At 38.3% G+C, this 25,737-nt stretch overlaps 2 protein-coding genes across 2 annotated transcripts in view; one reads left to right on the top strand and one right to left on the bottom strand.

The window, feature by feature from the left end:
* Positions 1 to 25,737, top strand: part of LOC117953009 (general transcription factor IIF subunit 2-like) — a 46,880-nt gene that overhangs the window by 1,262 nt on the left and 19,881 nt on the right. The window contains exon 4 of the mRNA XM_034885705.1: positions 2,457 to 2,601. Coding sequence (XP_034741596.1) covers positions 2,457 to 2,601 — 145 coding nt within the window. The remainder of the gene's footprint in view (positions 1 to 2,456; positions 2,602 to 25,737) is intronic.
* On the bottom strand, positions 19,208 to 21,186 carry kctd4 (potassium channel tetramerization domain containing 4). Its single transcript, XM_034885704.1, has one exon. The coding sequence runs from the start codon at positions 20,917 to 20,919 to the stop codon at positions 20,143 to 20,145; it is 777 nt and encodes a 258-aa protein (XP_034741595.1). The 5' UTR covers positions 20,920 to 21,186; the 3' UTR covers positions 19,208 to 20,142.

Below are 25,737 nucleotides of genomic sequence, written 5' to 3'. Positions count from 1 at the left end.
TGGGCCGAGGCGAGCCGAGGCGGGCCGAGGCGAGCCGAGGCAAGCTGTTACCAGCAGTGGAAAAACGCCATTAGTGTTCCCCCATTGGCCTTTGCCCTTTCAGAATGTATTGGTGGGCCGCAGGCTTTTACCTTCGCTATCTCCCATCAATCAGTTGGTCAACAATTTTGGATGTTGTTGTTGCTGCCATCCGTTTAAACCGTTTTTAATGCATAGGAAAGAAAAAAAACATTTACCAACAGCAGTGACACAAGGCTATTTCTACATTTAAAAAAAAAAAGTGGATGGACATGTTTTGATAATTCATCATGTAAAATTTGGGGGAAATGAAACTCCAGGAGAATAGAGGGGAGAGGGGCAGTAAAATAAAAAGGGTTGACAAGCAGGGATGCATATTTTATTATTTATCAGAATGAAATACAGTACATTTGATATAGTATTGCTCATAATAATTATGAGGGCAGGGATGCATATTTTATCAATGATCAGAATTATAATATGTTTATCCTATATGTATGTATGTATTGTTATAGTATTTTACATAATAGATTATCTGTGTGTTTTCTTGATTCCCTCGTGGGTCTCAGAAAAAAATAGACGAGACGCCAAAACACTCGCTACAGAACACGAGTGGAGCTCCTTGGCGCAGCTTTGGCTGCATGAAAAGCACAGTTGTTAAACATGGGCGCCAATCGGACAAGCCTGTGAAAGAAAAAGTTTTCAAAGAACAAAAAATGAGTCTGCCTGAACATAATAAAGAATGAAGAAATCATCTTTAAAAAATATAACCCTCTGAAAGTAGAGCTAGGAAATTATTAGGGTTTGGGGAATAAAATTGATACAGCATAGTGTCGCAATAATGTATCGATACATACACAGACGCCAAGTATCGCTCGTTTACTATATATGTTGGTCAGGCTGTCTGCTGGACAATCCCATTTTGCAGCAATACAACAATACAAAGTGAGATGACTAAACAGAAATGTATCTTTTTAGATAAAACAGATGTTGACAGAGTTTATTTTTGGGGACATCATTTGAAATTGGGAAAAATTTGAAGTTGGGAAAAGGTAAGGATTTGCAATATATTGCAATATGTTTAAAATCACAATAGTATTATATTCTGACACAAGCATGATGATGACATTGTACTGTCAGGCCTCTGGCGATTCCCACCACTACAAATGTTGCCAGTGGAACTTAAGTTTCACTTTTAGTTTCTGCTGCAATTTTTAAATTGGTCAACGTACAGTGCAGGTTTAAATTTGCTGCTCTTTGAGACCACCATTTGAGGCTGTGGTTCATAATTGTCATGAGGTGCAACCTAGGTCTGGTCTGTTGAATTAATTATTCAATAACATGATAAATAGATAAGTAATTCAGAACAATGGCTATTGACTATTGAAATTAGCGGGATGAGCCTGCATTGAAAAGCAGTCCCTAAACATTTGTCTCAAACATATCTTTACCATGTCAAACAACGAACAGACAAATATTACTGGGACCATTACAAATGAACATTTAATATCTATATTCACATTATACACACCACCGCTGACTATCCCCTGACCCTTGTTGAGGATTTTCACCCATTCATGCTGCATACATTATATTTGTTTTTAACAAATAAGTTAATTGTTTACAGTGATTTGCTATATATTTTTTCTTTTTTTTGTCCTTTTGTTGGATCCCATCACTATTTGCTGCTGCTTGACCTAAAGTTCCTCAGAGCTTCAACGTAAGATCATCGTATAGAATAGATTAACTGCTTCACTGCTCAACTTTATTGGAAATATTTTAGTAGCTTAACAACCAAGGGTGTTGAATCAGCATCTTGGTCGTAGTTCTGATTAACAGGACTACAGCAACAGGCAGGACACGGAGGGCAGATTCACATTACCTAAGGTAAGAACAAACAAAGGGAAAACCCTGTAGTACATAGAGCCATGATTAATTGGAATGCAATGTCTAGTCATGTCATGTCATTCAAGAAAATAGGAAATCTCGAGTCGAAGTATTACTTAAAGAACATCTCGTAGCTGAGCAGAACTCTGCATTGGCTAATACTTAATGCATGCTGTCCGTATCATTGAGGTTTTTGTGTCTGCATTTGCTTAGCCATATTATCAGTGATCATAATCTAATTTCTACATTCTGTGAATAATATAAAGTAGGTGCTGTGTTGAGTTGAAAGTTATGTCTTCTTATTTGGGTTGTTTTTCTTTCTCTGATTTATTGAATGTTGTTTTGTTTGGTTGTTCTTAATGTAATTAGGCACAGTCATGTATAGCAACACAAGTTTTGGGTGGACCTTAGGAAGAATAGCTGTGGCTATGGCCCCACCTAATGAAGATCCCAAAAAAACAATCAATCATATCATAGTTGATCTTTATGTGATGAATCAGTTTGTTATTAATGACTAGTCAGCAGGGCCTTGACTCAGCTGTGTTTCTCAGGTACGTTTCAGTCTGAATGAGGAGCTGACAGCACTGGGAGATGTGGGGGAAAAGGATGCATCACTGCAGGTCCCAAGGGATCATTCCTTCACAATGCACACAGTGGATGGACAGACCATGGCTGTCTTCAGCCAGAGCAGTGCAGGTCAGTCTTCGACTCAGCTGTTCCAGCCCTCATTTCTCTTGTGCTAGATAATGTCATCTGAAACACATGTGTAACCCTCATGTTGTCCTCGGGTCAAATTGACCCATTTTCCTACATCAATGTTCTTTTTAACTACCCAATTGTAATTACCCAAAATAACATGATTGCTTCCACACAACGCTCTTTGGCAAGTACAAATCTCTACTTTCATTAATTTTGGGGTGTCTTATTCAATTTTATAGCATTTAAAAAAAAAAAAAAAACTGAAGTGGTTTCAAAATGGTATTGAGACAAGTTGATATATTCCTGTCTGTGAATATCCATCAACACACATTCCTTTAATTTTAGTCTAAATAATTCCTAATTATTGCTTTTCTAACTCAAACATTAGGGATAATTTCCTATAAATGACAATAAATTCCCAAATTAACTGTAAAACAAAAGTTAATAAGTTAGTATTACGTACTTTTGAAAAAGTAAAAAAAAGTTACAAACATTGAAAACAGGGTCGAATGTTGAAAAATGGGACACAAATTTAGGGAAAAATGAAATACATTAATTTAAAAAAAAAGTGTTTATTTTGACGGAAGACAACACAAGGGTTAATGGAGGCTGGAGGGTTCAAAAAGATGCAAATAGATTTGACGGTGTAGGGATTGCTGGGACGCTATACAGGGCAGTGTGGTTTGTAAACGCAACAAAAGTTGATATCCTAGACAGATGTGATCTAAGATCTACTGCAAATACCTGCAGATTAGTAAGTGTTAAACAAGTTAAGCAAAAATAAGGCTTCCCACAAACGTCTGACATTATTATGAGAAAAGTGTTTGCTTGTAATAATAGTGTTGACATTGATTCAGAATGAGGTTGTTGCTGTTTCCCAGAAGAAAGGGGACAAAATATGAAAAGTCTGAATGTAGTTCAGACTCAAAGAGGTCAGAGTTTAGGTAGTCTTGCCTTGCCTTGGCTGGTCCACACAACATTCTGGGATAGAAGAAAATTATTATTATGCTCGGGTTATTGGCATTTCTTCAGACCAATCCCAGTTGTCTTGAGCGGCGCTAAGTGTTGGAAGCATGTAGGACCTTTTTTTGGTGCAACATGGGCATGTATGGAGGCCAGCTCTGGAACTTAAATGGCTGTTGATTGTGTGATTAAAAAATGTAAAATCCAGCATTGACTGGAGTTTAGAATGCTAATGAATGACAACCAGCAGAACCTCCGGCGGCACCAGAACAACCTCGTAAGTGAAACATTGTTGATTTAGACTAGAGTTAATTTAACTTTTGTTAAATATAAAGTAGAACGTGTCTTAGAAAATAGTAGTCTGTAGTAGTATAGTATGTTCATTTACTTGATTGAGCTGCAAAGATTAATCAATGTCAACTTTTAAATTAGTTGCCAACTATTTTGATAACTGATTAGTCGGTTTGAGTCATTTTTTAAGACAAAAGTAAAAAAAATCTTTGATTCCAGCTTCTTAAATGTGAATATTTTCTACTTCCTAATCTCGTTTCTTCGAGTTGTGGGCAAAACAAGACATTTGAGGACATGGACAGGATCATCTGGAGCTTTTGGGAAACACTGATCCCCATTTTTCACCAATTCATGACATTTTATAGACCAAACAACTAATGGATCACTCGAGAAAATATTCAACAGATTATTCGCCTATGAAAATAATTGTTAGTTGCAGCCATAGTTAAATCATGCTGAAACAAGCAAAAGGCTTGGAGCTGTTTGTTGACAGCTCAAAGAGAAAACCAAAACTCAGGGACTTTACTCAGAATAATGGCACATGACATTACAGATTTAACTGTCCTTTGTTTTTCTACTTTCTTCTGCTTTCTTGCTTTTATTTTTATTTTTTAATTGCTGTTGATACATTTAACACTGTTTAATTTGTGAGAACACGCAGGGTTGCTTATGATTAATGGAAAACATTTGCTGCCAGCCATGATGAATCATACATATACATGAGCTAAGGGGATTTGCAGGGATTTGCATCAGAGTTTAAAAATAGCTGTATGGTGAGCGTGTGACCTGATACATTTCAATAGTTTAGGCTGTTACTCTTAATGTGATGCTTCTATTTGATTACATTCATGTGTCTTTTTAATGGCCTTTGAAAAGGAATAAAATAAAACAAAAGTTTCCATAATTCAATGAAAACTTAATTTAGTGAGACATTAAATAAATAGCAGGGTGCAGGCTGTTTAAATCAGTAAAATGTCAAAAGCAGTTCTGTACCTCCCAGGGTGCCAGTGCTCAGTCACAATGAAATGGCAGCTTCTAATAGTATTTTCTTTTTTTAAGCACTGCCACAGGTACATGTAGTTGGGTGTTGTTAGCATAAAAACAAAAAGCAAGATTTAAAAACATAGTCATAGCCAAAATAGTTTGAAGCACAAATATTTACTAAATGGCAATTTACCAAAACTAGATGAAAATGGAAATTGTGAAACTGAATGGAGCAGTGTCTAGTTTTCTAGTGCAGTTTGGAGTAAAAAAAAAAAAAAGACACGTGTGTGTGTGTGAGACAGGACTTGTTATAAATATAATCCAGCAAAAACATGAAATGTAGGAAAACAGAAAAATTCTTGGTGATCTATATAGACTGGTAAAATATTCTAATCTTTTACTAAAGAAAACTGAAAAAATGTACTGTATTGTGGGGAGCTGCAGTAGTTTTATTTTTATAGTTCAGAATTATGGGTTTGTAGATGTTAAGAATGTATTGCAGAGAACGCAGAGTAGTTCACAAAGGTCAAATTTAAACATAATTGACGGATTATTAATTGAAGAATTATATATGCTATAAATGTGTGGTTAAATAGACAAATCCAACATGTTTACACTTCACAAGAGATATGCTATGAACTGTCTGCAAGAATATAAAGTACTGTAGTGACACAATCAATAAATCAAAGTGACTCAATCAATCAAGTCTGCCTGAGGTTTCTTCCTAAAAGAAGTTTTTCCTCGCCGCTGTCGCACTAGTTGCTTGCTCTCTGGGAATTACTAGAATTGTTGAGGCTTTGTAAATTATAGTTTGTTCTAGACCTACTCTATCTGTAAAGTGTCTTGAGATAACTTTTGTTATGATTTGATACTATAAATGAAATTGAAATGGTACGAGGTATAATTCAAGGAAAGTGTAATCCCATCAGCTCCTTCAACTATTGCATGATTCGTTGTGAAGCAGAATGGGGCTGTCAGATCAACGCACAGAAAAAGACTCTCGTGGTTGAATGATATCGCCACTCCCAGATCCAGCCAAGTCTCGACCTTAACCCTCAGAACCCTAAGGCCATTTTTACAGTTCATTGTCCATCTGGATTTATTTTATAAAAAAAGCCTCTAAAACATCCACCCTGTGGTCTACAGTCAAGATATGAACATCGTGTTTATCCAGGATAAACTGGGTTATTAGAATATTTGAGTTGCAGTGAGGACACTGGAATGTTAAAAATGGTTGTAGGGCCTTAAAGACAAATAATTAAATAAAACAGAACATGAATCTCACAGATATGTATTGATATCACAGACAGAGCAGTAAAACCTATAAAACATTTCTCATATGTCTTGGGAGTCACAATGTGAAGAAATAATCATAACTTATACAGTTGACAAAATACACACATTGTTTTCAAAAAAAGTCCTGACACTTGCCCTCATGACATTTACTTATGCCATTAATCAACAGCAGCGGGAGTTAGTGGCAGAAATGAGCAAAAACGCGATGAATTATGGACAAAAAGGGGATAAATCTTCGAAGTAACGGTTTGGATTTAATGCTCAACGACCCCGAAAAAGGCACAAGTTCCAGGCTGGATAGAAAATCACCTGTAGAAGCTACAAAGACACGGAAGAGACCTCCGTAACCGCTAACTCTTTACCTTTTATCTGCAACTTTTGGTGAGTTTTTATCTTTTATGGTTATTAAATGATTAAATTATGAATCAGAGGTGCTGTTTTTGCTTGTGGGCGAGTCTCTCGGGTTCAGCGGGTTAACCAAGTGCCGTCATGTGTTTAAATTTATTTCCGTGTCTGCAGTTAAAGTTCTCATTTAAGGTTTTCTGGCTGTTCCCCTTTCCCTTATTGTGTTATATATCTTTATATAACAGAGACAGGGCGCAACACGGTGAAATAAGGAACTGCAACAATGTGTAGTGTTTTTTGAAAATTAAACTATGTAAACCTATTCTGAAACAACATCTAAATACATGAACCTGAAAATGACACTTTAATGTTGATTGAAGACATTTTGTTTAGGTGGCCAAATGCATCTGGGACTACCGATCTGTGCAACTGCAGTCCATCTTTTACAATACCATTTTCAGTTTTTATTCTCTGGGATGCAATCAGGTTCTTGTCCAGGTTGCATGTTACCGGGGGTCGAAGAAGATCACAAAGCCAACCCACTGTGTCAAAAGGTTTTAGTTTGGTTGTGAACCTTATCCCACTTTGACTTAAAAATGGGGAAAGAAACATAAAATGAAATCCCTGGCCAGCTATTGAGATGTGGATGTTTGTACGAGGAGCGAAGGGAACTTGAATGAATGACCTATTACGTTGATTTTAAATCATGACTAACAGCCAAGAGGAACATAACAATAAGTTTCTCATAAAGCAGCTGAGCAGATAGTAAAACAAGGTACAAGCAAACTGAGGAGCACATTAATTAGATTATTTCTGTCGGCAGCAGAATATGTAATGTAGCAGGAAAAACCTCTTAACACACTTGGTAGTAGAAGGAATACACTGGATCACTTTTGTTTCGGTAGATGTTAAAAATTATATATATATTCACTAAAGTTAAGTCCATTCATGCTCTGGCGGGACTAAAAGTCGTGTCCTCTGCACCTCTTTGGTGTTGTGAACATGCTGTACTCGCGCTGTTTTTTATTTGGTTGTCATGACTTTGCAAGTGATTGACATCCTGTCACTGTTGAAGTTGCTCATCCTCAAAGAGAAGCGAGAGAGTGGACAGCATTTTGAGTTTATTCAAATGGACAGCTCTGCAGAGTTGTGTAACTGTGACTTCATGACATTAAAATTTTGAAGCATTTTGCACAACAGGCTGTAGGACAAGAAATATATCTAACGAAAACACTGCTAATCCTCCGTTTGGAAATTAATCAGGATGGTCTAAAAGGCACCATACACATATTAGTTTTTAACAGTTTATTATGCAAACCATTGTCTATACTAACCAGGGGTCTTTGTTGCGTGTTATACCCTCTTTCCCTTCTAATGGTTCCTGTCCATCTCATTTGTGCCAGTAAGGGCTAAATTCCAACCCTCATTTATATAAATGGGGTCCACTTAATAATAAAAACACATGTATAACACAAAGCAGTCCAAAACCACCTCAAAGCGCAGCTTCTAAAATGACCATTATGAACATTATAACTTCGAATAGGTATGATTTTATTCCTGGATTGTTGTATTGGACTGCATTAGTTTGAGCTAGCTGGCAACTAAGTGTATAACCACAGTCCAGATGAAAGGAACATAGAATTTCTCTTTTAGTGCCATCACAACGGGTTTCTCATCAGCTACATCTGTCATTATCAGTAAACTGTGTGTAATGCAAAGTGAAACAGAGCTTCCTCTTCATCAGGGTGCATCCTACAGCCACAAAGTTTATTCTATTACCGCCCTCGTTCACTTAAATTCACCCACACTTGCATCTGCATTAATACCTCCACATTTGATAATGGATTTATCTCTCTTGGATGTTTCTCTTTTTTTAGCTAGTAGACCAACAAATGAGTTTCAGTTTAGATGTCAGAGAGAATCAGCAGTATATTTTTTATTTTGTGTGGAAACATGGCAATCAGGGGGTGTTTTTAAAAAGAACCTTTTTTTTTTTTCTTCTTCTTAAGGTGTCAGTGCTCAACATGGCTGGTTTGACTGTGAAGGTGCACTGGAAACAAGAAGTAGGATAATGTTCTCCTGAGATGTGGTGGTGTGTAGTCTCTATTTACCTGACCCACAATCTGCTCCGCCCCCATTGCCCACATGAAGGTGTACTGTATGACACCGGCCTCCCACTCACTCCCACAGTCTCGCTCTCTTCAAACACACACATGCAGCAGGAGCAGCAGATTTCCGGCCCCACTCACACTTTTTGCCTCACACCTACTCAAATTTTACAGATTCTTGACACCTTGGACAGAGCATGTCTTTGAAGAAAGAAAAAAAAAAGTGAGAATCTAGTCAAATATATTATCAGCTATCTGCATCCAAGAATTCACCTTTTGCTCATAACATTTTATGTAATCACTTGAAATCACCAAATAGGATTCAAAGCATATATCCTGGCTAAAGCCCATATATTTGATCTCTTTAGCTATATAACCTTTACTGTGCTCCTTGTAGCACATTGAATATTAAATCAGTGTATACAATCAATGATGTGATGTTAGGCGCAGGACAGCTCAGCCAATAGATAACCTTAACCGGTGTGTGTGTGTGTGGGGGGGTGGTAGGCAGGTCATTCAGGAAGCCCTGGTGGTGTAATTTCATTGAAGACAGGATATGCATTGGAGATGGCACAACTAACTTGATGGAAAAAAGTACATGGTGTTTTTGGGAAAACAAATCTAAATAGTTTTGTATTTGTGTTGGTTACAGTGTTTATTTTTGTTTCCCCTGATGGCCAAGACTTTGCAGGACAGAGATTTAAATAGCCAAAAGTCTTGTTTATTATTGTTCTTTGTGTGATATTAATACATTTCTCAGATTTTATATCTTAGTTATTTCTTTTGTCCATACAAACTATAACAAAACTTCATACATTCATCTCTGTTATGATTATAAAGACATGACTGATTCATGTGACATCCCTGCAGCATACGTTGGTAGCCCAGGTTGTCCTGAAAAAGAAATTGTGTAATTTGATTTGGTTTGAGGTTATACAAGCCTTATTACACAACGAGACCAGGCAATCCAAAGATTGGAAAAAATGGCTTACCACTCCCACTGCCAGCTCTTGGCCACAAAAGACATACTGTACATTTTTTAAATTGCAAATTAGTTCTATAAAACAGTGGCGCAGATGAAAGTGTACTTGTTAGCTACCTGGGAAAATGTTTTTTTTTTTTCACAAATTCCAACGTTTTAACAACTTGTTGATTTGCCAGTTTAAACAAAAAAGGACAATCATTAAATACATTATACTTAAATAGTATTGTAGCTGACCTTGTGCTGAATACATGAAAGTCATCATACTGTTCAAATTGACAACAATATCAGCAAGCTAAAATGATCAGTGGGCCTAAAATACCCTCAGACCCTGGAGGGTTAAATTGTTTTGATGCCAAAGCCGGCACAAGCATTTATTCTTACTTACTCATCCCCCAGAATGGGCTCAGCCAGCTCTAGCCATGTCCATTTTGTTTTGTCACTCCATGTCCATTTAAAATGTGTAATCCAGCCAGCCATGCAGATTCTAATCCCTATTATACAAACATTTCAGACTCCGTATAATCAATTCCTCCGCTTCTGTTATACAAGTATTCAATGAGCCAACAATGTAGAGAGGTTGCTAAGGCCGACCACTGATGATTGATACGTACGCGTATAGTGTCTGACATGGCTTTTGTACTGTAAGGCTGCTAGCTAAATGTTCCTCCATTATTTTCTTCCCTCGTTCTGCTTTGTTCTGGCAAGAACCAGGTATTGATAAGAGGTTGCTAAGCAACAGGCTTAGTTGCCACAGAAGCGTGCAGGGGAGAACAGAAAGCCAGAAAATGTTCTGCTTTGTTACTGTATGGTTTTCCTTCTGCTTTCTCTGAGGCTTTTCACTAAATCTGTGGAATCCTTGAGTCCTTTTGAAGTAACTTAAACCCACACCTGCAGAATGTTTGCATTCATTTAGTCAATTGAGTAAATTATAGACTTCAGGAGTTACTTACGTATTGTAACTTTGAATATCTACTTTGTATTTAAAACAAAAGTGTCAAACATTCATTTTAACTTTGCAATGTCAGACTCTTAGCTATGTTGAGTGCTTCATCACGACTGTGTTTGATCAAATTTGACTGACAGTGGTGGCAACACGAGCAAACAACCCCATGTTATAAGATTTTGGTTGACATGTTGTTAAAGTTTGATTGGTCCACTGAAAGATGCCCCTGCATAATTAAGCGCGTTAAACGGTTGGATTAGCTGACGTCCGCCACTGCCAACGTGGTGATTATCGGCGCCACTGAGAACCGACCGCTTTTGAGCTTCATTTTGTCTCTTCAGAAACCTATGGGTGACGTCACAGAGACTACAGTATGTCCATATTTCATACAGGCTATAGAAATAAGTCATAACTATTCTAACTATTTTCTTTTTCATGTTGGAGCTGATCTTTTTAAGAGAGTATATGAGAAATAATGACAAATTATGCAGATAATGCCAGCCGCCTAAATATTTTTACTCTCGGATTCTGTTTTGGGTGAATTTGTCAACGTTGGTGCTGTGTTTTTTTTCTATCTGCAATGACAAAGCATTTGCTACCGCTCCTAGTCATGCCTCTGACTAGTGTCTTTTTCCTAGCAGCTACTTAGACATCTGCCATGCCAAACTGATTGGGAAAAACCAGGATTTCTTAGAAATAAAGTCCTAACATGTAGTATTGTTCCAGTATGTTATCTGGCAGACTCCTGGGTCTCTGTGTTGATAATATCAGTAAGATCATTTCCATCAACCTATTTATGCACAATTTCAATTTGGCTTGACTGAGGTGGAAATGCTTTTTTACCAATAAAAACAAATTGTGACGAAGTGCAATGGAAACCGACTTGGTAATGTAACCATTTTGTATTTTTGTATAGTTTGTTTAAAAGAATAAACTGCTGTTGTCCTGCTATGTTGTTGTTGTTGTTGTTTGAAATTCCTGTTGTGTAGTAGCATCAGGCCCAAAACCGTTGGAACGGCTCCGGCTGTTGGATCCTGTGCAGACTGTCGTAGGTGTTTTATTGAAGGAGCGTGGCTGGCTCAGCTTTGTAGGTTCATTCCAAAAGTGTGGCTCATTTATCGCCGAGGGTTTAAAGAGGAATGTCTCCTGACTGGATACCGATTAAAAAGTATGACTTTGTAGTCAAATGACAATAACACATACTTTCAGGACTATTTTGACTTCATTCAAAATGATTTAGCAGACTAACCGTATAAATTGTTGGCGCTCTTCAGCTTTTAGCAGCTCTTCGTGCAGTACTGGAAATACAGTCCAGTTTTGCTGTTTTGATGGAGTTAAAGCTGTGCCTCTGCCAACGTTAATCCAATGGGAGGCTAGAAAGGTTCCTGCTGTCAGAGAGCTCAAGCCTTTTGGTAAACTGACTGTTAGAGCTGTTTGAAGATGTCTTTCACCTGTTGTGCTGCTCTCTGCTCTTTCATAGCACCAACAGAATTTACGTGGAAAAAATGCCATTCTTGAAATATGAGCATCATAGGTATTGTTTGACATGAATTTCTATCCACGCTGACATTTGTTTTATAGTGTTTATTTTTCCCTTGAAATTCCCTTGAGCCCCCCTCTTATATATAGATACAGTAGAGTACAATAATACATGGTTTCTTATCAACACATCAGTTTTAAATGCTCTGATATATTTATCAATTGTACAGATTCTTATGTCTGTATTGCAAAACATAAATAACTATTTTGAATTAAAATGCATACGTAATTTGCTCAAAAGATTAGAAGAAATAGTTCCAATACAACTTCATCTCCATAAACTCAGTTGCCCATCTATTAGCTTGCTAAATGTAGTGTAATATAACTGTTATGCAATAAATTCTACTTTCATGAAGATTATAATTGAAACATTTTTGACAGAGGAATTGTATTATGAAGCCAGAGAATTTGTCATGGGTATTACAACTCGCCTACCAATTAAAACCACAGTCTTTTACAATCTGGCACTGTAAAACTCCACTGGTGCATTTAAGTGTAAAGCGTCTTAATAAAAGGGGATGTTACATGTTTACACTACATGAAGAAAATAGTCACATCTCTCTTAGAATCCCTGAAACATAGGACAATAGACAATGGATGGTCTATTTAAATTTCAGCAGGCAGATGGTTTGTTGCCGTTCTCTGGGCATAAACCCATCTTTCAATACGTAGCAAATGTGCTGTATTTAACCAGAACACAGTCTAAATTTGTGGATTCAAATTGTTTTGCACCCACAGGTTCCTCAATAAATGCAGATCTCACATTTGCGGCTCCCTGTAGTCACAATGAAGCAGAGGGCTGAATCACTGACTCAAGCCTTGCTTTACTTCACAGAGATGCATGTTTATTGTTGCCCAAGGTGAAAATTGGAGAATGAGCAAGCTTTTGTTTCTCTAAAGAAACTTCATTCTGTTTTGCTTCTTGAAATAAAGGTTTGTTCAACCCCTGCTTCTCCCCCACAAGAGACACGTGGCACCCAGAATAATGACAGGGGCACAAATGTGAGGCTCTGTTGCCAGTAGATAAAACCCTTTTAGTAGGTTGTTAACTGAAAGGTTGTCTGAAAAGGTTTTAGTAGAGCACATTGCAAGAAGATATTAGGGAAGAACCCTCTTTAAATCATCTGTTCTTTGAAGTTGCAGATGGTACCTCTATCATGTTATGCCATGTCAGTTAGTTTTTTTTATCATTTTTGTTAAGTGTGTTTAAAGTCCTTTTAGACTTAACAAGGCGAGAAGAGCAAAGACAGCTATTGACCGTGGACAAATGCTATGATTTTACATTTTCCTCATTTCTTCTGAATCTCTTCACTTGTAATTTCATAAGGCAAGTCTTGTATTACAGCTCACATTTAAGCAATCCATCTTTTTGAATCCGAGAAAGTTGGACACCTTGTTCTGTGTTTTATTTTCCTCCCATTGCTACATTTTTTCAAATGAGAAATCCAATTTACTCTAAAAGCCCATTTCTGTATTTAACATCCAGACATGCCCCAGTGGGTATTAGAAAGAGATTATGGCGCTTACTATGTAAGCTACTATATGTATGTATTATCTGGCTTGTCGTCTTAGCGACACCGTAGGAAACTCCCGTGACCTAACCCAACACACACAGAACGTCAAAGGTGTGTTGTTTTTTGATTCTTTAAAGACACATTTAGTTTCAAAAGAAGCTGGAGGAAGCAAAAGTATTTTATATTTACTATATAAAAATGGCAGGTTTGTTCACGACACCCCCGTCTGTTGCTAGCAATGATGACACATTGAATAGTGAATAGTGACAATTATCTCTGACCAATCAGTAGTCTGCAGGTTTTCACGTCCCCTTTTGTAAGGCCACAGCTCGCGTGGAACCTCCATAGAGGGGAAGTACTTGTGAAGTACTTGTTAGCAGGTACCAGGGACTTTTTTTCATAATGGAAAAAGAAAAAAGTGAGTAGAGGCGAGTTGAGCAGGTACCATGTAATGGAAAAACGCCATTGGAATCAGCTAGTGCCTTTTTGTTGGGAGTCATGCACACTGACGCATGAATAAAAAGAATCAGATTATTGTTGACAAGTGCAAGAGCGGGCAGCATATTGGCTCTTTGTTAAAAATGTAATTAGGTTAATACTGTATCATGACATTCCTTTAACTATGTAAATACGGTACATATCCACACTCCTAATATTTCTTTGTTAATATTCTGCTTGATATTTATACAATTTGTGCACCAGCAACTCAGAATTTCCCTTCGAGGATCAATAAAGTATTTCTGATTGTGATTAATAATAGCCAGTCAATGTTGTCCACATCTGATATGGTGGTGGTTGTTCCACACAGGTCACATAGTCCATATGGTTGTATTACTTTTGTCAGATGTATGAGCAAGAAAATCTCTTTGTGTTGTGTGGGAGGATTTTATTCAACTGTAATAAAACCTGCTTCCCTCAGCCTTAAAAAAAGCTGCTCACTCACAATTAGTCTGGCTCCGGAGAATTGTCTGAATGAGGCCTGTGCTGAATATTTTGTGCTCAGATTGTCGTCGTGAAGCACTAGTGTCTTGAAGGAAAAAGAAAACTGTAAGGTTGAAAACTGTTATTTACAGTCGAAAGAGGCTTCATGTGAGCACAGTATAAACAAAATTATTGATACAGAGCCAAGAAAGGGCTTCAAGACTACAGTGACTAATAACCATCCTACGTTACTATATTGTATTTTAAAAAAGAAGAAGAAAAAGATGTTGAATTACTTAAATAACCCAAAAATTAACTGACACGTAGAGATCTTGGGGGACATATCCGTACTTGAATATTACTTTTCTTTTTTTTTTACCTTTTTAGACAAATTGAACTGTTTAAAAATTTTACTATTTTACTGTTTAAAAACAATTGGAAGAAATTAATACCTCATTCATAACAGAATTCTTAAAGCTTGGCGTTGATTTTAATAAATCAATTCATACAGATTCACATACTGTAACACACCCACCGTCACATGAACACACACACACCTATCTGTTGCAGACCCTGATGTCTGTTATGTCAAAGTTTGTTGATTGCCACTTTTGCACATACAGATGGGAGGTGGAGGGCAGGTGGGCTCTGACTGTCGCTCTGCTGAGATCCTCTTCACCTCTATCAGATCTGCCTTTTCTACCACTTCTGTTGTCCTTTTTTTTTAAAAACTTGTTCTTTATTTAACGTAGCGCTCAAATGAATTAAATTAATCTGCAGCTATTTTGATCACCTGCTCAATGGTAAGGATTTGCTGCATTTCTTTTTCATGTAATAGAAAACTGCGCGTTGGACAGACAAAACAAGGAATTTTAAGAAATTGTGATTAGGGCTGTAATATCCCAGTCGACTAGTCGATTTATTGGTCAATGCGTTCTGGCTCGACCGAAATTCAACAAGTACTGCGGGACAGTACAGTTATTTAATCTTGCATTTTTTTTTGCGCCCCTCCGCACCCCCTCCCAGTCGATTTTTAGTCAAAAAGTTCACGACTTCAGTCGACAGAGACTTTATTTGGTTGATTACAACCCTAATTGTGATTATATACTGTATATTTTCCACTAACATTTTATGGAGAAATGTATGGATCAATTGAAAAACATAATTGGAATGTTATTAGATAGCATTTAAATTGTAGACCTTGTCAATATTATACTGGTAGTTGGATTTATTTTAATGTTGTAAGATGTTTTAAGAATATGCTATGATCAAGCGAGTATATCTGATGGCCTTTTTCTGTTACATTTCAGGGTACACATTAAAGATTACGTGTTTGTATTTTTTTAAGGGCTGAATCGGATCCCAAATCATCTTTCATAGCTTGAGGAAGAAGTACAGTTCTTGGGGAAAACATTTTTTGAATGTTTGGTAAGAGCTCAGATTTAAAGAGTCGGTTTCGATCTGAAAATACCTAAATACATTATTGCATGAAAAAGAATTCTCCATACTCACTGTTTCTTTGTGCCCCCCCCCCCTCCCCCGCCTCATCTCTTTTTATTGTGACTCAATGGTTGCTGCTGTCTCCTTTTGTCTAAGATGAGAGTGGAAGTAGAAGGGGTCTGACCTCCCCTCCTAATCTTCATCACCCTCTCTCTCCTCCTCCTCCTCCGCCATTGGCTCTTTTTCTGGAGTTGAAAGAAAAGAATCTTAGCTATGCTACTCATTTTCTTGTCGAGGGGCACCACAAGATTAAGGCATCGCGATAAGGAGGCGGGTGTGTGTTTTAGAGTGAGAAAAAGAGCAGCTTGTAAACGTATGATGTAGGAGTTCAGTTTGCCTGGCAACAGGCATAAAGACTAAGATGAGACTATTGATAGTATGGTTTGAGCCTTCCTCACTGCTGTTAACACCTCTGTCCTCTTTCTACCACCTGCGCCTCCTGCATGCCTCATCATCCCAAGCTCCCCTTTTGATGAGGCGTGGATCACTTTGACCCTGCGACTAATAAGTAAAGCAGTTACTGCCATAAAAAATTCATGAAGCCGATCTGCAATTAAAAAAATGTTTGATGTTGAAAGTAAAGTGCTGGGTGTGACATTTGAACAGCACAGTTTCACTAAGTTTATCTCCTCTTGAATGTGTTTACATTGATGAACACAGTGTTATTTGTGCGTTGTATGTTTGTTTTCTGTGTTTGTGAGGAGTGGGCTGAGGAAGAGGTTCGCCTGATGTCAGAGGTTGTTGTGGGTGTGTGAGTCATACAGGGGGTGGTGGTGGCTGGTTTGACGACATCGCTGGCTGAAACAGAGGGTTTCAGCCACCATGGGAGGGGGAGACAGTTCCAGTTCCAACAAGCATCAAGGGGCTATTTAAATTGTTTCACTTAGGCTTTTCCACTCTAGAAATAATCAACTCTGGAGGAGATAAAAGCTTTTCAATGTTTGGAGTCAGGGTGCAAAATATAATTTTTTCCTTCCATGGGCCAAATTGCTAGTAAATGTTTAAATTTTGCTAGCCACTCGATGTTTGTTTTTTGGGCTGGTGAGTGAAGCAAAGCTACCAGTCACTTGATAACCCGCTGGAGTACTACCCCTTTAATCACTCTTGTGTTAATGCATTTAGAGAGAGAGATTTGTTTCATTAGATTTTTATCACAGTAACATGTTTAATCACGTATTGGTATGTATCACTTGTTTATTATTATTGATAATAATAATTCAAATTTAAAAAAAGATTTTTTCACATCTAATTTGCAATACTTCCTTTGACTGATACAATCAACACATTTTTTTATCTTCTCAATCATTTCACATCATAGTGGTGGTAAAATACTTACAAAGAAAATCAACACTGTTCCCATTATATGAACTAGTTTATTGAGGTTATCATAAGCTCAGGGCATTCCTGTATCTCATATTCATATTGTTCCAATAAGTCAACTAATATGCAGAGAACATTAACTGGTTATCACGTTTGACTATAACGTGATAACTAACGTAATGGTATTACTGAAGTTGACATAGTAAATATTTTCACTGTTTAGTCCTTGTAGAAATAGTTAATGTTGACGATTACGTGGAGAGTGCAATGCATAGAGATGAAAAGAGGTTCTCCTTGAGGGAGAGGGGCAGGACTTATCACACAGACGGGCCTACTTTTAAATAACCAAATATCTTTACTGGAACTGGGAGGGTTTGAAGAGGCTCCCCAAAGACTTCTGCACATGGAGTCACACCACTGGGCTGGCAGCGAGCCTGTAAAACTTAGTGTCGGTCATCACGGCAGGGGGTGTGAAGGTGATGGCATAGCTGAGCATGTTTTAATTACATTGTTAAATTTGAATGTTTGGCACATTGTATGATGACATTGTGAGTTTTCCTTTTTTTCACATCAATTATGACTAATGAGTACATTCCTACATCACTGAAGCTATGTAAAACCAGCTGCTGGGACTCAATACATTTAGCTGATGTGAAGGTGGTCATTAACATGTAGAAGCAGGGACTATTATATTCTTTTTTTTTTCTTCTTCTTTTTTTGTTTAAAAAAAAAAGTGGTAGTCATTGGTAGAAATAACTTCAGGACAGGATCAGCCACAGTAATAGTCATTAGGGGCGGGGGGAAAAATCGATACAGCATATTGATCTTTTACCATTTGTTGGTCAGTTTGTCTGCTTGACAATCCCATTTTGCAGCAATACAATTGAAGTGAGATGAAAACAGAGAAATGTATCTTTTTGGATTAAACAGATGTTTTATTTAAAAAAAAAAAAACATTATATACCAATTGTATGTCTCTTAAACCACAGGGTAAACAGAGCAAGTGTGTTTCATCTACCAAATTATTATATTTATGCACTCTAAATTTTCAATTCCTCAATTGAAATTGATATACTGTATATAAGCCACCAGTCTACTTTCTACTAAATGTGAATATTTTAAAGCATTTTATATTGTGTCGCCGATTAGTTTTTTTATAAGCAAACAAGATAACGATGATGATGATCATTTTAGGTGAAGTCATAATCATGCTTAAATTGATAGAATGGATTATTTCTGTACAAGGCTGTCAATTTTTATAGATTTCTGTAGCAAAAAATTCTCTAGGCATTGATACATTAAATCTACTTTCCAACGGAGTTTTTTAAAGTGGAACATGACATCATTCAGGGAGCAGAACATTACATCCTCTACTGTCAACTAATATGTGTAATAACAAAGAACATGCTGTACATAGTGTTATTTTGTGCCGGTTTTTGCACACCATGTAGATTGGTCCAGGCATGGAAATCAGTGTTTAACACATGCAGCAAAGTGGAAAAGGAGTAATTGTATGCAAAGAAAATGTTGCCTGTGAGCCAGTTTGGTGCATCTCTCCAAATGTTTTCCTATTTTTATCAGAAGATTCTAGAAACTTTACACAAGTAATGCTCCTGCCCCCCTCAGATGTTAAAACAGTCTACATTCTGTAAGTTTATGTGGGTCAGGATTTAATGGTTATCAGTAAACATTTTATGCCAATGGATACAAGCAAAATAGCCATGATCCCAGTACATAAGACTAAGTTAAGACTGGCTGTCTGATGATGTTATAAAATTGATGCAAAGTAACTTTTTTTAACCCCTTATATTATAAGAGCAGCATATCTCAGGCTTCTTACACCAGCAATGAATCAGGTAAACAGACTTTTGCAGATACACTTCCAAACACACAATAGTTTCAGTGTCCCTTTTATTTGTAAAATATTCACATTGAAAAGTAATAGGCATTGTTGTGGCACTGACTTCACAGAGGCTCACAGCACTAACAAACACACCGTTTATTTAGTGCACATGCATCATGCTAGATTCAAAGCCCTTACAATATTAATGGTTCTTTGAATTTAAATTCAACTTGTCCACATGATCAGAGTAACAGTTTGGGTTGCTTCAGTCTGATTTTGGATGTGTAGTTAAATCCAAAAACAACCACAATTCACTGTGGTTTCCCCTCCAGACTCCAGAGAGGCTAATAAACTAAACGCAAGCTATTAAACTAACTAAACACAGCACACACCGTACATAGCAACACACTTACACACAGCCACAGACTGTAGTAAAAGCTGAATGGCACAACGGTGCACATCACAGCGTTTGCAGCTGTTGACAAAGCAGCAGAAGCAGTTCTTGTGCAGAGACAAATCCATTGATAAAGCCGTCGATGTTCTGACTTCCGTTTGATCCCTTGGTCTTCTCTATGGAAAGATTCATTGGCTTGTCTTCCATATTATAGTATAGAGTACTTTTTTGTATCATAGCCAATGCAATTTAAATATCATAAATGCTAAGTTGATCTGGATCTTTCTGAATCCCATAAATGCTAGCTTACAAAACGGTGTAAATGTTAAATCAATCACTGTTACCCCACACCTATCAAATCCTGTGTTTAAAAACCAGCATTGTGCATTAAAGAGATAAAACACTTTCCTGTGAAACATTCCAAACCCACCGCTTTTTCCACCTATCCTATGACACATTACAGCTCAGGACATTTTGCAAAATCTTAAAATCAGTACTTTATGTTAGCGGGTTGGATATCAAATCAGGCACTACTCTTTTACCTGCCTGCCTCCCCTTCTCCTCCCCTCTCTTTTTTCTATTTCCCTTTATCCTATTTGACAAAGTGCAGGGCCTCAGCCGCTACCACAGAGCCTTTGCTGCTGTCGAGGCTGGTGACCAGCTTGAAGCCCGATTTCAGCGCTAGCATCACTGTCTCTAGTTTCAGACAGTCAAGTGTGCACAAGAATGTGCTGTCCTCCTTCAACACGAGCCGCGATCCCGGCTCCGACTTGATGAAGTGTCGAAACTGGATCACGTTGGACGACACCACAAATTCTTCCGGAAAGCCATCCAGACGACTCTTGGAGATCTGCACCAGTCGCCCTTTGACCTTGTCGATGAAGGCGGCGTCACTGCAGTACACCTTGAGACCCTGCGACCTCTCGTGGCTATCCGTCACCTCCAAAAAGGCTGCCTCACGCTGGGCCGTCCTCTGACTTTCCCACTCGACCACGGCTTCCACCAGTTCACTCAGATGGTAAAAATCAGCCTCCCGTCGCAGGAGCCCTACTTCCCGGAAGTCGTCAGGCAGCTGGAGCTCTCCGGTTCGAAGGTAGTTGAGCACATGGCGAAAAACTGGACCGTCTCTATCAATGAATGGGTTGCCCATGGAATCAGTGTGCTGAACCGGCTTCTTACCGTTGGCCAGCTCTTCCAGAAAGGAACCCTGGTGTTTGGCAAGGGTGGTCCGGTGGGCAGTGTACAGGAACCCCCCTACATTGATGGTGATGGTGCCTGAAGAGGGCTTCTTGAAGCTCTTGCTGGGCTGCAGCAGGTCAGGGTTGATGTGCCTCAGTTCACTTTCCATCCTTCTGAGGTTCCATTCCATTCTTTAGTCACCCTCTCCAGCCTCAACCCAGCCGCCTTAGGGCTGGTGTGTCTGCAGTACAAATCAAGTCTGTTTTTTTTCTTCTCTTTTGGATCTGGCTGTTTGAGTTTTTTCCTGCTGCTGAGAAAATGAAAAGGCGTTGTCAGCTGTCGTATAGTGAGAGTGAATGTGTTTGAGAGTGTGTGATGGTGGATGCGTGTGTGCTGTCTGGCAGAAAAGCTACAGTGAACTGGGAGCTGAAAACAGACTGGCTCTCTGTGCTGCTCTGTGTTCCTCCTCTCCCTCTCTCTCCCTCTTCAGGAGGGGGTGGGCAAGCAGCGTCACATTCAGGGAGGGAAGAGTGGACATATAAGAGCAAACAACAGAAGGGTACGGACTATGGAGCGCTTCAATTCTTGCTTGCTCTCTTTCCCTAATTATCTTTGATAAAAAGATTACACACACACATGCACCAGATTGTGGGGGGGTGGGGGGTGGGGGTTGCTTTCATCATTTTTGTGGTGTGAAACTGTCTCAGCTTGTGTGAATCTGAATATCAAACTTCCTTTGCAGCCAAATCCATCTGTTTACCTCACAGTGCTACATGTGAACTGGAATCTGTTTTGAAAAGGAGTTTAATGGGGCTTTACTGCCATGCTTTTTCTCTTCTCTGGTTATGACAGGGAGAAGTACACTGCTAGCCTTATGTAAATGAAAGCAACAGGGGATGGTTTTAAACATGCATATCCTGTTTTCTTTCTTGCAAAATAACAAGCAGTCCTCTCACATACAAAATGTTGCTTGCATTAATCTTGTGTGTGTCTTGTGTGTGCGCTGACTTTCCTGTGGAGGAAATGGACCAATTACGGTCGGTGGTGGTCTGGTCATGATAGAGTTGGCTAATGCTTTGGCCTCATTGACTGAAAAAATAAATGGACGTTCAGCGACGTCATCCACTGGTTTGTGAACTACTGTTTTGAAAAATTGAGTGTGGAAATTCGTCCATTTTGATTATTTTTATTTTTTTATCAAGTCAAAAGTAGGGTCATTTTCTCATAGGCGTCTATGAGCCAACTTGTTTTTGCAACCAGCAAGAAGTGAAAAATGTTTGTAACCTACTTCAGATGTTTGTTTTTTTACAGCAGGATGGCAATGCCAGTCAATTTGCATAATTTATTAGCACTTGCACAGGAGTCTGGCAATGACGGCAAAAAAACTAAAACATTTCAGTTTATGTCACTGCAGCGCATTGGAGACGGTGGGCTTGCTTTGCATGGATATTTGTGTCTCAGTCTTCTCCATTGCCAAATATTGTTTATTCAAGTATTTCACCGATTATGACTTCCTGTCCTGTACATCACAAATCAGCAGGGTACTGGGATGATAGATTAGAGGAGATTTAGGGCTGCAACTAACGATTACTTTCACGTTGATTCATCTGCAGGTTGTAAGTGATAAAGAATTTGTTTGGTCTATAAAACATCATCAAACTAAAAATGTCCATCCCAGCTTTCCACAGTCCAAGATGCTGTCTTTAAATGTCTTGTTTTGTCCCACCATCAATCTAAACCCCAAAGATATTCAGTTTATTACCATAAAAACAAAATAAACCAGTAAATATTCACAACTGAGATGCTAGAACCATTGATTTATGAAGTAGTTATGATTTATAGTAATAAGGTTATAAGTACAGAATAAAAGGAGGTTATACAGTATGCACATACCCGCAATTCGAACAGATATGTAGAACTGTGGGGGAAGAAACGGTCTCCAGTACAACATGGTTTATAATGTAACCGCATTAGCACTTGCATCATGATAGTTTTAAAGAGATGTGTCCAGACAAAAAGTGATTTTTTGTTAAGTACCTCAGTGGACAACTGAAAACAGTTTCTACACGTTGTGAGAGTGACTGTACAAAGAAACTTGATGGCTTTGGTGTTAATACTGATCCTACAAACATAAGAGCTTTTTGTAACTACCATGGTGTATGCCACTTTCTGAACCCTAAATTCATTCATTGTTTAGTAACTATTGGATTACTTCTTATTGTGTGCCTCAAACCACTAATGCTCTACTACCAAGGGCCATCTCTCACTTAGCAAAAATAGATAAGGTGCATTATATTCTGGTCCATATAGTTGAGAAAGAGCAACTGTACTTTCACAGTTTGGATTCGCCCTCTTTGCGCCCACGAGCTTGCATTTTTCAAAGTCTGTGGGATCACACTTGAGACCACTTCTCAGCATCGGTTCACATGCAAAGTAGATGTAGAACTGAAGCTGCTGTTGCATGCAGCTGTATATTTAGCAGTGCAGATAAAAGAGGAGGGACACTTTATATTCTTCTTGGCCCGTATTTAGGAAACTTAAATACACTTCCGAATGCTTTAAAGAGAATTTGAAGTAAATCAAATTTGTGTTTGAAAGTTATTGCTAACAAGAAAACAGCAGCTCTAAATGGTACAGTAGTCCAAAACTAACTTTTGTGGTAGTGTATGTATGTATGTATTGCATAATGTAATTTATCATGATCAATGACATTTTGTTTTTTATCTCAGAAGATGCTCTTTGTCTTTGTAATTAGAATCACAACACTGTAATTGTTCTTGGTCAAACAAGAGACCTCGTTAACTCTCATACATTTTAATTTTTAAGTAAAAATAAACCACATCGACCCACATCACTACATTTAAATGTTTATTTTTTTCTGCTTGCAAGAGCATTTAAACATAAATTTTCATTTGAGAGATATCAAAATCCTTAAAATGCCCAGCCCTTTTCCTGGCAAACTAAACAAAAATAAGATGATCATACTTTGCAGAGTGCTTATTCCCTTGAAAAGAAACCTGAGCAACAGGTGTGTAACATTTGTGCAACAGGTTGTCAACTACCTTAGAGCTATTCCTGTAAATGGAGGGGCATTACAGAGGAATGAGAATTTGTTTTAGTTGAAACACTCTATTTAAACCCAGCTGGTTACTAAAATACATCGTTTGGTGTTTATCTGGTGAAAGATCCCAGAGAGACAGCTCTCTCTGTCTCCATGACGATTCTAATCATAAGTGATTAGTTTTACCATCATCAACAACATTCAATTGGAATTGCAAATGAGGCCAAGATGCAGCAGAGAGGATTGTGGGAGGTTTGACCTGCTTTCTGCCTCCTGTTCATTAAAACTGGCGCATCAAGAACAATTGTTACCTTCAAAGTCAGTGAGAGTCTGTTTGTCACAGCTGTTGTGTCTTTATCAACTGAAAGCTTAGGACATTCAAATCAAATTTTCCAAAATGCTGCAAGCAAGGACTCGTTTTCAAAGGTGATGAATTATTCATAGAGCTGCTCTAAGAGCTGGTGGTTTAACATATAGTCGCTGACTGCTGTGTAGCTGGCATGGCAACCACTTAAAATAGGGTCTCATATGAGCTCAAAGCTGTCAATCCTGTGCCTTTAACACTCATTATGGAAGTCTGTCTACTGCATTGTTTGTGTGTGTGTGTGAGATGTTAAGTTAATCTAAAGATGAAGTATTAAAGAATACATATTGACATGGATTTCAATGCCGCATGTTTGTCACATGGTCTGCAAATGGTCTTACAAAATGTGAATAGTTCGTTCAGCACAAACCTTTTAAACCACTTTAGATACTAATGCAGAGAATCTATAGTGATCCACAATCATACAACATTAGTGAGAAATGATTAACACTCTTGTTAAAAATGAAATCGCAACATAGAACAATCTAAGTTGTGGAGGCACGAGACCAAGAAAGTCAGACATGTTGCCAGAGGGAAAATACAGTGGCAGTTGATAAACCCCTCCCTTGGACACAGATTGTCCAGTTACATCTTAGCAACTGTAACTAGGCTCAGCAAGCTTTGTCAAGCTTGAAGCTTCTCCAACTGCATGTGGCAGCAACATTGATATTCTGCATTTGGAGGGTTGATTAATCTGTGTTTGTCACTTGTAACCTAAGTTGCAATCATTATCATGTCGGATGTGTCGTTCAGTCCAACACTTTGGTGCAGACTGGAATAACTGGCATCTATTGAATGAATTGCCAAGAAAGACATTTGGGGCAGATATCTATAGTGCCCAGACGATGAATCCTTCTAGCTTGGGTGATGCCTTGACTTTTCCTATAGCACCTCTAACGTTTTCCCTATCAGATTAAATTATTTACTTTAAATTTCCTTGTGCAGATAACAAAGGTGGTCCAGGGGACATCGTACTCCCAACTAACCAATACAATAACTACCTGTATCATCATGAATAAAATGACTGTGTCAAACATTAAAAAAATAAAATCACCCAGAAATGGAGTCTTTGAGAAACTCTGACTATTCACATTGACACATTCTGGATGACACATTCCATATTATAGTCCAGTCACATAAAGTTGCTTTGAAGTCTTAAAATATTTTTCAGTTTACCTTGTTGAAATTCATGCTGCAGCCTTTTTGAAAAACTTTCCAATAGCCAATATGTTTTATGGGTGAGAAATCAACGACTAGTTGTTACGGTAGCACAGACGGACTCAAGTGCACGGCTCAATAATACTAGGATTTATTGCGAAAACAGGAATTAGGGAGTGGGAGTGGGAAGATGGACGCCAGGAACAAGGAAGTTGAGGACCGGATGTTTGGGATGGGAAAACTAGGGACAGGGAGGATATCTGGAGACCAGGAGCAGAGGAGGAGACATGGGAGGTGGAACGTGGGAGAACCCGGGAACATGAGCCGAGGAAGAGACACGGACACCAGGGGCGTTTCTCAATATGTGTTCTTCTATGGACTTGTGTTCTTGTGAAACGTCATGTTTGGTGGCCAAAGTACTGACC

The sequence above is a fragment of the Etheostoma cragini genome, chromosome 11 (assembly GCF_013103735.1).
Source record: "Etheostoma cragini isolate CJK2018 chromosome 11, CSU_Ecrag_1.0, whole genome shotgun sequence".
NCBI classification, from domain to species: Eukaryota; Metazoa; Chordata; class Actinopteri; order Perciformes; family Percidae; genus Etheostoma; species Etheostoma cragini.
The sequence above is the reverse complement of the archived record's forward strand: the minus strand, read 5'-3'. Positions and strand labels throughout refer to the sequence as shown.

Excerpts from the sequence above, each read along its gene's own strand:
- kctd4 (XM_034885704.1), bottom strand. The coding sequence starts at position 20,919 with ATGGAATGGAACCTCAGAAGGATGGAAAGTGAACTGAGGCACATCAAC.